Genomic DNA, 12415 nt, shown 5'->3' on the forward strand with positions numbered 1-12415 from the left:
ACAAAGATGATTCTGATAACCAGTTGTTCCTGCCTTCATCAGTGCTGTCCTTCTGCTCATTTGTGTAAAAACTATTTTTTATTGTTTTATTTTATTTTATCGTGTGTGGCCAATGGCTGCTTCTAGAGAATATTTCTGCCTCAGCTGCCCCATTTTCCACCACTTTCTTCTGCTTGGGAAGAAAAGGAAAGACCTTGCTGTAGCAAAGAATTTCCTCACCACAACTAAAGGATGCTGCAATAGAAGGGAACATCTTACTGAACTGCTGAAGGGATGCTGAATCATAGAAGGGCTTGGGATGGGACCTTAAGGACCACCCAGTTCCTCCTCCTCCACGTGCAGGGATGCCACCCACTAGATCAGGTTGCCCAGGTCCTCATCCAGCCTGGACTTGAACACCTCCAGGCATGGGGCATCCACAGATTCTCTGGGCAGCCTGTGCCAGTGCCTCACCATACTCTGAGTCAAGAATTTCCTCCTAACCTAAATCTCCCTTCTTTTAGTTTAAAGCCATTCCTCCTTGTCCTATCATTATCTGCCCAGGTAAAAAGTTGCTCTCCTTTTTTATAAGTCCCTTTTAAGTACTGAAAGGCCACAATGAGGTGTCTCCAGAGCCTTCTCTTCTCCAGGCTGAACAACCCCAGCTCCCTCTGCATGTCTTCACAGGAGAGGTGCTCCAGCCCTCTGAGCAGCTTCGGGCCTCACAAGGGCAGAGCAGAGGGGGACAATCCCCTCCCTCGCCCTGCTGGTCACCCCGCTGTTGATGCAGCCCAGGATGCAGTTGGTGTTCTGGGCTGCAAGTGCGCATGCTGCTGGCTCATGTCGAGCTTTTTGTCCACCAGAACCCCCAAGTCCTTCTCTGCAGGTGTTCAGCTGCAGGGTGTCTTTTAGTTCTAACTTTTGTTGTCCCTTTTGGGCAATCACAAGCCACAAAATCAGGAAACCAGCCATATAATCACTACAATATAATTTCTGTTAATAATCTCAGGGATTTACTGAATTCCAATGTAAGCAAAAGTCTTCTACGGGAAACAGTGTTTAACTTTTTTTAATTTTTAAAAAAGATCTTCATGTAGATGTGGTGATCTCAGATCACTTCAGAATGCAGACAATTTTAAAAACAAAAAGCAAGCACAACAAAGCTATATGTAAACAACCACATTCTCTACTACCATGTGATTTTTCTTTATTTAAAACTGTTTTCCTTCTTAAAGGCTCAAGCAGTATGCACATTACCATGTAATTAACTGCAAACACAGAAGAGTTTTGTAAAAGGTTTGCACTTCTTGTTATCTAGCTGTAAAGAAAGGACTGATGAGAGCGAGGCAGGGGTTGGTGTTACAGGAAAGTAGATGGTGATAAAGTAAACTGAGGAACAAAGCTTTACGAGCTGCTGAATCGAGATAAAAAGTTGTTTTCTTTCCAAAGTGCTTAGATAAGAAAGTGCGAGGGGTGGTCTCAAGTAACACTGATTTTACTCTTATATTAGGAAATAATAATAAGGGGGAAAAAAAAAAAGCCACAGCAATGTTTGTATGTAAACACTTGAAATAGATTTATTAAAAAAAAAATCATTTGTACAGTTGGATCATACAGTATTCTGTACGCCTTAAATTAAAAGACTCCAGCCTTTACAAATGCTGCCCAGTACAAAAGTGCTAACATAAAACTAGCGTTTATGTGTATAAACCAGCACTATACATCACTAAACATCACCCTAAATAATCTCTTCACCAGCGTCAATGAGTGGAGAAGAGATGGAAGATCAGACTTCGTGGTGTTTAAGGGCTTCCTTCTTCCCCTTACAGTTCAGTCTTCAGCAGCTTCAGTGCTTTCTGCATGTTTGAATACACTAGAAATGAAATATTCAAACATGTTATTTTTTGTTGCAACTTTTCCACAAGGAAGTATTTTCAGTGTTTGTACCTGGGCAGGTTAACATGCCGAGGTAAGCCATGCGGTTATACCCTACCCAAACCTTTCCTTGGCTTATGTTGGCTAACTGTCCTTCAGCCAGCACTGATGGCAAGTGTGTCACGTCTGGCTTTACTCCATGCCAAGTGAAAAATGTGGCTGCTTGGAGAACACACTACTTACACAATGAAATGTCAGAGGGCTCGTATGCATAGAGACGGTTTGAATATCTTCCAGTAATATCAGCTCTCACAGTCAGGGAAGGATCTGGAAAAAAAAAGAGGAGGAAAGTTGCAGAGCGCAGGATTAACCCTCGAGCAGAAGGAAGCAAACCTTTCTGCACTTCTGTTGGCTTCCTAAGTGTTTCTGCAAGACAAGTCTGCTCCCACCAACAACCAACAGGTCGTTGTTCTGGAGAGTTAACTGCAGTTCTGGTGCTGAGATGTGTTTGCAGGTTTGTTGGGGAGGTGATCGGTTTGATTCTGATCATTGCTGATCAGCCTGAGACCCCGTGTCGCTGCACAGTACATAAATTAGCTCGACCAGCTGAGGGTGCTTTCAGGCTACAAATGTTAAGAAAGAAATAACGAAGGCAGTTGTTGTGGTCTGATGAAAATGGTCATCACGACCTAGATTTGTGCAGATATGCTGATGACGTGTATATAAGTATGCGAGGTAGTGTATCTCTTCTGGGAGAGGGAATACCTGTTTGCATGCATGGCCACTGGTAACTCCCCAAAATACAAGTGATCGTGAGGGATTGGTGCAAAGTGCTGGAGTCGAGCTATGGACTGGGCCTAGAAACCAGCCCCTGAAGCAGCTGGCATCACTGCTCTTCCTATGATGTCTGAGATCGTGTCTGAGATGAAATCTCAGGGGGAGGAATTCCGCACCTATGGCACTGCTAACGGCAGGGCTGGGGCTGCTTTGCATTTTAATCCACTTTAGAGAGTGGCAGCTACAGGGGTTAAAGGTGGTAAGCTCCCCGATCAGAGCCAGACCAGAGGCAGGCTTTTCCTTTTCCATCTCTGCTCTTATCCTTGTGCCCTATGTGCACCTAGCCCAGAAAGATGCTCTTGCTCAGCTATTTTTTTTTTTTTGAGTTTTCTTTTCTTACGTGCACCAAAACCAATGTGAAATTCTGTGTTTCTCATGGAATAAAATCCTGCTAATAAGCCTGAGGGTTTGAGATTCATGGCAGGGACTTCGATCTGAGATGTACTCACCGATGAACAAAATCCGAGGGACGTACTGGCCGTCAGGTGCCAGGTTCTTGTCTGTGGTTTCATACTTAAAGAAAACAGATGGGGTTCCCGGTCAAGATTGCAAGAGGGCATGTTACATGATTCTTTCCTTTATACTCAGTGCTATCAAATACAAACTAAGCAATGCATTTCACACTTTCAATAAATCCACTGCCTGGGTTACAACATTTAACAAGCTAGAGCTGTATATTGCTCATAACATTTAATGATATTGTTACATTAAACTTTAAATTCCTTTATATTTTGTCAGTTTGATACCTTAAGATGAAAGAACTTTATTACTAAATCTATTACACTCCAGCACTGGCTGTTTTTCCTAGCCAATCCTGGCTATAAAACTGCCTAGTTATAGCTAGAGAAGCCGTAACTGGAAATAAAACTTTGTTGCTTTCACTTGAAGTGTAACTAGGAAACTTACCACAAGGTTCAGGAGAATGAATTTTTCAGCCAGTTTCTGTATTTCTTTATGTTCAGCAAAGACCTTCTTGAGTGCTAGAGTGAAAGTAATGAGAAATGATAGTTAATATAAGAAAAGCCCCTGAAATAGTCCTAGGAAAAAAAAAAAATCAAACAGAATAATCAAAACGAGAATTTCCAGTTTACAATTACAGCAAATAAAGACTTGAAGTTCATTTCACTGAAAGGTGATGAACTCAGCTTTATTCTGTGGTAAAGAGTAAGTATAATGGTACAAAATGTCTCTCCTTCAGATAGTGCAGCTCTCTCAAAATTTCTGCTCAAGTTTGAATTTGAGCATTTTGCCCTTTAAAACCCCTTTTCTCCTCTTGCAGCTTCTAACTCCAGTTCTCGGGGCATGGCCAATGCATTGTGGAGATATAGGACCTCAACCTGGAATATCTGAAAGGATTGAAAGGATTTTAACCCTTGTACACAGCTGTTGAGGGATGCATGCCTCTTGCCATGTGGGTCAGCTCATGCCTGTGTGTGACAGTGACACGCTCAATGCTCCCTGTGCGTGTGCAGGTTGGCATTTGGCTACAGTTTCCCCAGCAAGCAGATTTTCATATTTTTTTTTTAAACAGCATCTATCTAAAACTGAAACCCAGCTATTTTATTATATTTATTTTTTTATTTTAATGTTATTTACTTATTTATTTTATTATTTTATTTATTTTAATTTTATTTTATTCTGTGCAAAAGAATTACCTTGACTGTGTGGGCAGTCATCCAGGTGGTGGATAATCATCAGGGGTTTATTGCTGGGAAAGAAGATTCCTCATTAGGGCTGGTGGGGTGCAGGGGAGGTGCTGGGGGACGCTGCAGCGCAGAGGGGCACGGAGGGGCACGGAGGGGCTCGGTACCTGTTCTTGGCGCGGAAGAGGGCTTCCTCGTACGTCTGTGTCCAGATGAGCTGGTCTCCCCAGCCTGCGAGGGAAAGACAGGAGGCATGTTACAAGCAGAGCTCGCATCTGACCCCAGCCCTCCTGTGCCCAAGAGGGTTTTGGACAGACAAAGCTGGAGGGCTTTAAGTCAGGAAAAAGGAGGGGGTAGAAAATACTAGAAAATATGTTCGCAGAATGGGTTGCAAGAAAATTAATTTCACAGAAAATCATAGGAATCAAAATTTTAGATTGTTTAAAAAAAAAAAAATTCATTCATTAATTTATGTTTACCTCTGGAGAGTGTCTGAGGCAGTTTGGGCTTAGTGTTAGTTTCCTTCGTATCCTTCTTGCCCACATCCTTGGCCAGAACACAGGAGATGGCAACGAGCAGCAGGAACACGGACACGTAACTCTTCTCCATGGCTGCTCCTGGGACGGAGGAGAGAAACTACATTTTGTCGTGCCTCCCAGGCTGCTGCTCTGAGGCTTGCAGCAGATAAGCAGGTCGGGTGTGCAGCAGGGTGAGCCAGGGCTGAGGCTGGCTGCTCCCGTAGGGGCCTAGGCTTGGGGGAATGTGCAGGAAAGGTGAGGTTTGCTTAGCAAGTTGTCATGAGGGACTTGGCTGCTTTCTGCTGCTGTGTTTGTGCTATTGAGCTGTGGTTCTCTTAAGACGAACATTTCTGTGTCAGTTTCCCTCTGTTCTTTTTGCATGTATTGAATTTGCTCAGTAAAACAACAGAGTTTTGGCCATTTCAAAAGTACTTTTAAGTACTCATAAATTCTCAGTTATCTCTGGATCTCCCAGTCTTACAGTAAATGAGCAGGTTAGCAGCCCAGGGGCTGAGAAATTCACCTGTCTAGGCTCTTCCTCCGTTTTGCAGTAGGAGTGACTCAAAGGAGATATAAAATTTAAAGCTAGGTATAATTCTGATACATTAACGTAGATGCAGGTTAATCCTGTTGTTGAAACTTCATATCCTGTCTTCTCCCTTAAAGTATCATCTAATCCTGAAAAACAGTCAAATCTATAATAAAAAGAGAGGGGAAGAGTTGCTCGGTGGAACACTGAGAAGTGAAATGCAGTTTGCTGGTTTAAGCAACGCAAAGCAGAGTGCTTTTCCTGAGCCTGACCCTGGGGCATGGAGATGGAGATGAGATATGTCCAATGGGAAGCTCCTCAGCATTTCAGCTGGGATGCTTTGAAAGCGTTGCTAAACACTTTAGTAACATGACCCTATTAAATTTCATTACATTTAAATTTTCATTAAATTTCATCCTGAAAACTGGAATACCAATATACTGGGTACAGTAGGAAAACCCAAGATATTCCATAAGCAATATGGAAAATTCAAAACTTTCATGCAAAAATTACAACAGACTGACAGCTCTTAAAATTCAGACAATGAAAATGAAAATTCCAGGAAAATTGAAGTATTTTTCCAGGTAGGAACTGCAGGAGGAGGCACTAGCTGCATCTGCATCAGTGATACAGTGCTCTTAGCTACTGGGAAGTCCAACAGACCTCAAGCATCCGCAGTTACCATTTCAAGGACATCAAATGTGATTTTGCAAGAGACTGCCTGTCCTAAGAAAAGTCTCCTTGGCAAGGAAGAAAATTAAATAAGGTTAGATTAAATGCAGTGGATTTTCAAGGTTGCCTTGAATTGCTTTGACTAGAGCCGTATAGCGGAAGTAATGCTCATTTAAAAAAAAAAAAAAAGTATTGGACAACCAGGAAGTCAAAGACCAGGCAAAGTTTACTCTATTGCCAGTGCAGAAAGCCAAGACAGAGAAATATTAAACCTGCCCTTTCAAAACTTCCCCTCAGGAAAGCTGTGCACACTTGTTCTAAGTTTTCCACCCCTAAAAAAAAACCTTCCTCTCCTGCTTCTTTTAACTTGTAAAGACGGCATTTCTCTCTATATAGTTCTTGTTAGCAAGCTGTACCAAACCATTCCTCCATTGCTACAGTCTTTTCTCTCCTCTGACTAGCTGCCACAGCTCCGGGCAGCCTGAGTGCTCCCGCAGGCAGCTCCCAAAGCCGCGTGCGTTGCCTTACCTTGTTTGCTCTGCCCACTGGGGTGCGAAGGTGTTCCCAGTCCCAGTGTGAACACCACGGCTCCTTCTGCCTATTTATGCACCTTCACACACCCCAACCCCACCCACAAGCTTTGAATTTGAATACTACTTCCAAAGAGCTAAACTTTCCAGTTTTTCCCCCTACCAAAACGTTCTGGGTTAATTTTGCAATTAGTTAACATCGCGGTTTCCTGACGAGTGCTGTGTATAAAGCTTGGAGACATTTCCAGAGACTTTTTGAACATTTAGAAAAGGTGATTTTAAAATGTTGGCAAAGGTCCAAGTCCAGGTAAGCTTAAGTCAAGACTCCTGATTCGCCTGAAGAGTGATTTGTCTTTTTTTGATTGGCTGGAAAGCGAACATGGGTCACCGTTCTCTTATTTCTCTGAAAAAAAGTTAAATTGATGACTCAGAGTTTTAGGTGTTAATGAGATAATTAATTGTGCACATTACACAGATATATATGTATGCATGCAGGTATATATATATAACACCACACAGGAAAAATTTAATGAAGTCTAAAAGAAAGGTTATAAAGCTCTCCACAGGAATGTATTTGGAAGCTATAACAATGTGTTCATAAGTTGAGGTCTAAATAAATATTTAACTTAAATTTCACATTTAACTAACTGTGTAGACATTTATTTTTAACTACGCCATGAAAACCAACCATTTCAGTTTTCAGATACATGTATATTAGAGTGCAACACTGAGGAAAACTGGCCCTTTCCTAGGTGGCTGGAAGGCCAGCCCTGGTACTGCACTGCCTGCTGGTGGTCCTTCCTCAGAGGTCAACGCGGGGAAACCAAAGTATGTTGTGCTTGGTGCATGCCTCATATATTTTGTTGAGATTAAAATCACATTCGCAGGCAGTGAGCACTTAAAATTATTCAGCTGGGTAGGTGAATTCCATCAGATATATGGATTTTCCGGTCTGAAATTCACAGAAATTCTGAAATTCACTTTCTAATGGCTGCTAATGACACACATTTCTTCTGAATATATTTAAGAGAAAATAGTGCTTTGGATCACTTAAAAAAAATCTTTTGTAATGAGCAATTAGGAAAATGAGGCGAAGAAGCAAGATGTTGAACTCAAGCAAAAAAGTAATTACTTTTCCTTACAAAGAACAGTAGTGCCATGCTCTGATTGGATGCTTGACTTATCAGACTGGCAAAACCAAACCTCCCAGGGAGGCCAGTCATTGTAACTCCCATTTCCATGTGGTCTATGTCATGTATAGCCTAATCAAGGAATAAAATAAGAGAGAGAGAGAATACATATGAATTCGTGCTCCTACTCCAGTACTTCTCTCTAAAGAGTCAGAGATGTGTTTTGTTAACTTCAATACTGTGTATCCAAATCACAACCACATAAGTTTTCTTCTAAAACATACACCAAAATGAATTTCCAAGATCCATATTTGAGCATGCGAGTACTCACTTTGGACTATCAGGTCACATCTGTAATCCACCTCAATGCAGACACAGAAGTCAAAAGTTAGGCACCCATTTCTGAAATCTTGATCTTAGGCAATTCTTAACCATAATTTAATATGCTCTTGCTGACTGTCTTCTCAGGTCACACCTGGTAACATTTAAGTCTGAAGCAGAAGTTCTAGTTGTTCTCTGGTTAAGTGAAGAGATAATGAGCAGGTAGGGTCCCACTCACACAGTTGGAGTAAAAATGAATTTTGTCGAAAAACACATTCTCAAAACTAAGCATGCACCCAATCCTTTGCACCTGCCTTAGATGCATTTCCACGTAATTTGTACCTTTCTCTATTCAGGAGATGCATTCCTTTAGCATATTTCCATGTAGCTTTGTGCTGCTTTTTAATAATTTTTGCCTACTGGAAACAATAATTCAAACATAGGTTCTCACAGGGACTCTGTCATCTCAAACCCAGTGATTTCAAAGAAGCCAATTGAATATGTCTCTAAACCAGCTGTGTGCTTTGTTAATGAAGAGAGAGGATTGCTCAGCCTTTCCCACAGCTCTCTGCTTGGGTTCTGAGCCACTGAGCTTCCAGCTGCTTATGAGATGACTACTTGATGCGCCTCAGTCACCAAATCCTCCTGGAATTGCCGCGGGAGAACTTGGAATGAAGTAGGAGTATCCTGGAAGTTTTTTTCTTCTTTTCCTATAAAGATCTGATAGCTGTTTATCAGATCTATATTATATCAGATTATATTATTTATATTTATTTAGGTATTTTTTTTATTTTTTTTTTCTCCTGAAATCTACTTGGATGAAATTCGCCTGATAGTTTTCCAGGAAAAGCTTTCACCTTACATTTTAGGAGTTCAGACACCTTTGACACTTATGGCAGATGCAGGTCTCATTCTCTCTCTCTATATATATTTTTTTCCCCTGAAATATTTTAAACCTTTATCTTGTACATTAGAGTTAACATGCTCTCTGTATTAGGATACAACATGATGATTGATGTTCCCTGTCGTGTGTGTCAATACTGTTTTCTTTTTTATTAATAGCCATTCATGCTGAAGGAGGTAGCAGACCCCAGATAGCTCACTTCTCAGCTTGGTATTTGCTCTGTTAAGGAAGAAAGTGCTTTTATTCTCCTGTCGTCTCAGGGAACTTTTGTTAAAGAGAGTCTAGGAGGAACCTGGTATCTTATAAGAAGTCCAGACACTTGAGTCTTGGAAAAGCATCGTTCAACCAGTCTCCTTTTCAATTACTTTCAGTACAAAACTGTATTTCAGTACAGAGCTGAGAACCCAAAACTTCAGCAGATTTCTACTTCTGAACGCTCAAAGCTGTTATCTGGAGTTCAGGTAAATGTATGCTAAGAACCTGATGATTTTTCTTAAAGGATGATGACTTCCCAAAATATATCAGCCTAACACATTCCCCTTTTTTTGTTGTTGAATGAATTACTCTACTAGCTTGGAGTACCTACAGCTTATTGTTAATATTTTTCAAAGGGGATAACAGAAGAGATGGTTAAGATTTAAATTATTGCATTCTTAAAAGTATCTGGCCCTTTTTTTACTGCTTTCAAAAAAAAGACCAATCTGTCAGGATCTTGAGATGCCTGAAAACATTCTCATTTGTATATGGCGGTTTATAATACAAATCAACACCATTTGATACAAATCAGCAGGCTGAAATGCAACCATGAACCATCCTTTACATAACCTCAGATAAAGATGGGGATTTGTCATGGGACCATTTCCTATATTATGCTCTGTTCTGAGCTATGAAATACTGGAATGTCTGGAAGGCATTGCTGAAAGATGTGTTTTAAAATCCAGATGTCATTTGAACAGCCATAGTAAATACACCTGCTCTTGTATTGTTTAGTGCCCTTTTTCACAGCAGTAGGGAAGTTATCAAGATCTGTTACCAAGGAGTCTCAAGGTTTTCAGCATATGTGGGGCTTAATTGTTCACCTTACATTTGGTAAGAGACAGCCTGATCCTAACGACTCTTAGATTTAACTTTGAAGTGAAATTTTCAGTGAATGAATTGTTTTTTTGGTAGGAGGGACTGGGAAGCTAGGGATGTACCTCAGCCTGTGGAGAAGACAAGACTGTTTATCAAGTCTTCATAATTAGGCTGGTTGGTTATGATTGGGAAGGCTTCATACTTGAAATTGTTGTACTTAATTTTAAGTAAATGCATTTTAATTAATTTCAATAATTAGCTTGTTTAAAAAATATATGTATATATATACACACTCAGGTATTAAAGCCAATGACTCCTCCCCAGTCTGAGCAACTGATGTTTGATTTTCAGGATTGCTTGAAGTCTGTAAACCAAAAGTTTTCTATTTTTAATGTTATCTATGAAGATGGTGGGAGGACTCTTTGGTTTTGAACAACTTTGTTTTGTACCTGGTATTACCTGGAGAGTTTTTATTTAACCCTTTTCGTTTATAAAACTTGACTCCCCTGCTCCCTGGATGATAAGCTCTGTTATGAACGAAGTAGCTTACCCCCAGTGTCCATAATTCAGTGACTCTCCTGGAGCTGCCGCCTTCCTGTGATCTTTCTGTTTGCCTCCTTGTATTCATAATTCTTATTTTGAATTTATGTTTGGTTATCTGTAGCCCAGACTGACACCATTCAGTTTTCCTAATGGCTTGCCTCAAAGATCATAAAATTTTGTCTTCTAGTCAATATTAGTGCCCTCTGCACCAGTAAAAGTGTCTGCATTTTTTCTCTGGAACACATCAGGTGCCAAACCCCATTCACATCTCAACCGAAGGAAAGAAATAGTCTCTCCTGCAGTGGATGTAACCCTGTGCCACTATGTACTCTGCTTTTCTAAAAGGGCCTGACAAGTGACCACTGATACAATAAACAGAGACGAATCACACAGTGTCAGCTTTGATTCCTAGAATTGGTCCCTAAAGCGTTAAAGAAAGGATTCTCTTTATTCTTACTAATTTACCTGAGTGCTTACAAAAATAAAGGATTGTTGTCTCATTTGCTTTTTTTTTTTTCTTTTCACAATGAGCAGTAAACTTGTCTGCTCTAGACTGCTATGTGTCAGTAGTGAAATTCCAGCTGAACCCACTGATACAACTCCTTTCTCAGCCCCACTATGGCTTGTGTGCTAATCTCACATTATTAAATATTACTTTTGTGTTCAGTCCAATATCATAATCAACATCACCTCTGCAACGAAGCTTATTTGTTCTGCCAAGTTTCTCTCTGTTATTGGTGCTGTTGGTAATTTTCTCCAGGCTGTGTAGGCTGTAGTGGTGTTGGCACCTTCTGGTCATCATGATGTGGTCCACAGCAACCTCCATCTTCTCCCAAATTCTTGACATTGCCTTGTCTTGTGTATTTATCGCAGAATGTGAAGCTGCAGTGAATAACAGATTGCTCAGTTTTAAAGGACTATTTCTCTGAGGCTCAGCTGCCATTCTGTAGCAGGTCTCACAGTTGTCATGTTTCAGATTTTCCACTCTATCCCCACCATGTCCATCTCACAGAACCCTTTGTCCTCCCTCTGCTTCAGTCAGAACTGGATGAGGGTCTTTGCTTGGACAATTCCAGTTACCTTGTCAAGGTTAAGTCTGGGATTTGGCGCACTCATTTTCTGAGTCAGATTTCCTGAGTCCTGAATATAGTCTGGTATTTTGTCAGGGCCTCAGCCATGAAGTTGTAAAACTGACCCTTCAGCTTTAGATCAATGATAAAACCCTCCAAGTTTTTACCTTATTATCATTATTATTTTCCTCCAGAGTGCAGTAATCTTTAAATTTCTGTCTGTTTTCATGGCTGACCTCCTCTATTAAAATTCAAGAAGTTAGCTGGGCTTGTCTAATCTGTGGAATAGAGACTAAGGGACTACATAACAGCATCCTGCAAGTACCTGAATAAGTGTTACAAAGACAATGGATCCAAACTGTTTGGGGTAGCAGTGGATGATAAAACTATGTATAAGAACCATGAGCTGTGTCTTGGAAGATTCACGGTGGACATCAGGAAAGTCATCTTCACGAGAATGGTAGCAGTGGCACAGGTTACCCAGAGAGATGGAGGGACAGCTCTGCTGTCGGGTTTCCAAGAGATGGCTCACAAAGTTAGAATCTTAACGTCATTAGTCAGTGATCATGTAGAGGGATGAGGCTGGAAAGAGTACCTTCATCCTATGTCTGACCTTCAACTGTTTAACAGTTTATAACATGAACCTTGAAATAATGCAGGAGCCTGTTCCAGCTGGTTCATGCTATGAGTTAGTTCCTAACGCAGATTGCTGAATGTGAAGGCTTCTCACCACGATTCTTGTCAGCAAATATTGACATACTATACTTCCTTTAGTTACACAGTATCTTAA

At 40.8% G+C, this 12415-nt stretch overlaps 1 protein-coding gene across 1 annotated transcript; it reads right to left on the minus strand.

The window, feature by feature from the left end:
* Positions 1–1530: 1530 nt before the first annotated feature.
* Positions 1531–6618, minus strand: AGR2 (anterior gradient 2, protein disulphide isomerase family member). Its single transcript, XM_013171788.3, has 8 exons — positions 6582–6618; positions 4814–4951; positions 4502–4565; positions 4347–4399; positions 3598–3671; positions 3141–3204; positions 2098–2181; positions 1531–1852 (listed from the first exon to the last, which is right to left on the minus strand). The coding sequence occupies exons 2-8, from the start codon at positions 4941–4943 to the stop codon at positions 1803–1805; spliced, it is 519 nt and encodes a 172-aa protein (XP_013027242.1). The 5' UTR covers positions 4944–4951; positions 6582–6618; the 3' UTR covers positions 1531–1802.
* Between the last annotated feature and the right edge of the window lie 5797 nt (positions 6619–12415).

This window comes from Anser cygnoides, chromosome 2, assembly GCF_040182565.1.
Source record: "Anser cygnoides isolate HZ-2024a breed goose chromosome 2, Taihu_goose_T2T_genome, whole genome shotgun sequence".
Classification (NCBI taxonomy): Eukaryota; Metazoa; Chordata; class Aves; order Anseriformes; family Anatidae; genus Anser; species Anser cygnoides.

Excerpts from the sequence above, each read along its gene's own strand:
- AGR2 (XM_013171788.3), bottom strand. The coding sequence starts at position 4,943 with ATGGAGAAGAGTTACGTGTCCGTGTTCCTGCTGCTCGTTGCCATCTCC. Across the intron at positions 2,182-3,140 it reads CCCTCGGATTTTGTTCATCG|ATCCTTCCCTGACTGTGAGA; the intron begins GTGAGTACATCT and ends TTTTTTTTCCAG. Across the intron at positions 1,853-2,097 it reads GCCCTCTGACATTTCATTGT|TGTATTCAAACATGCAGAAA; the intron begins GTAAGTAGTGTG and ends TTTCATTTCTAG.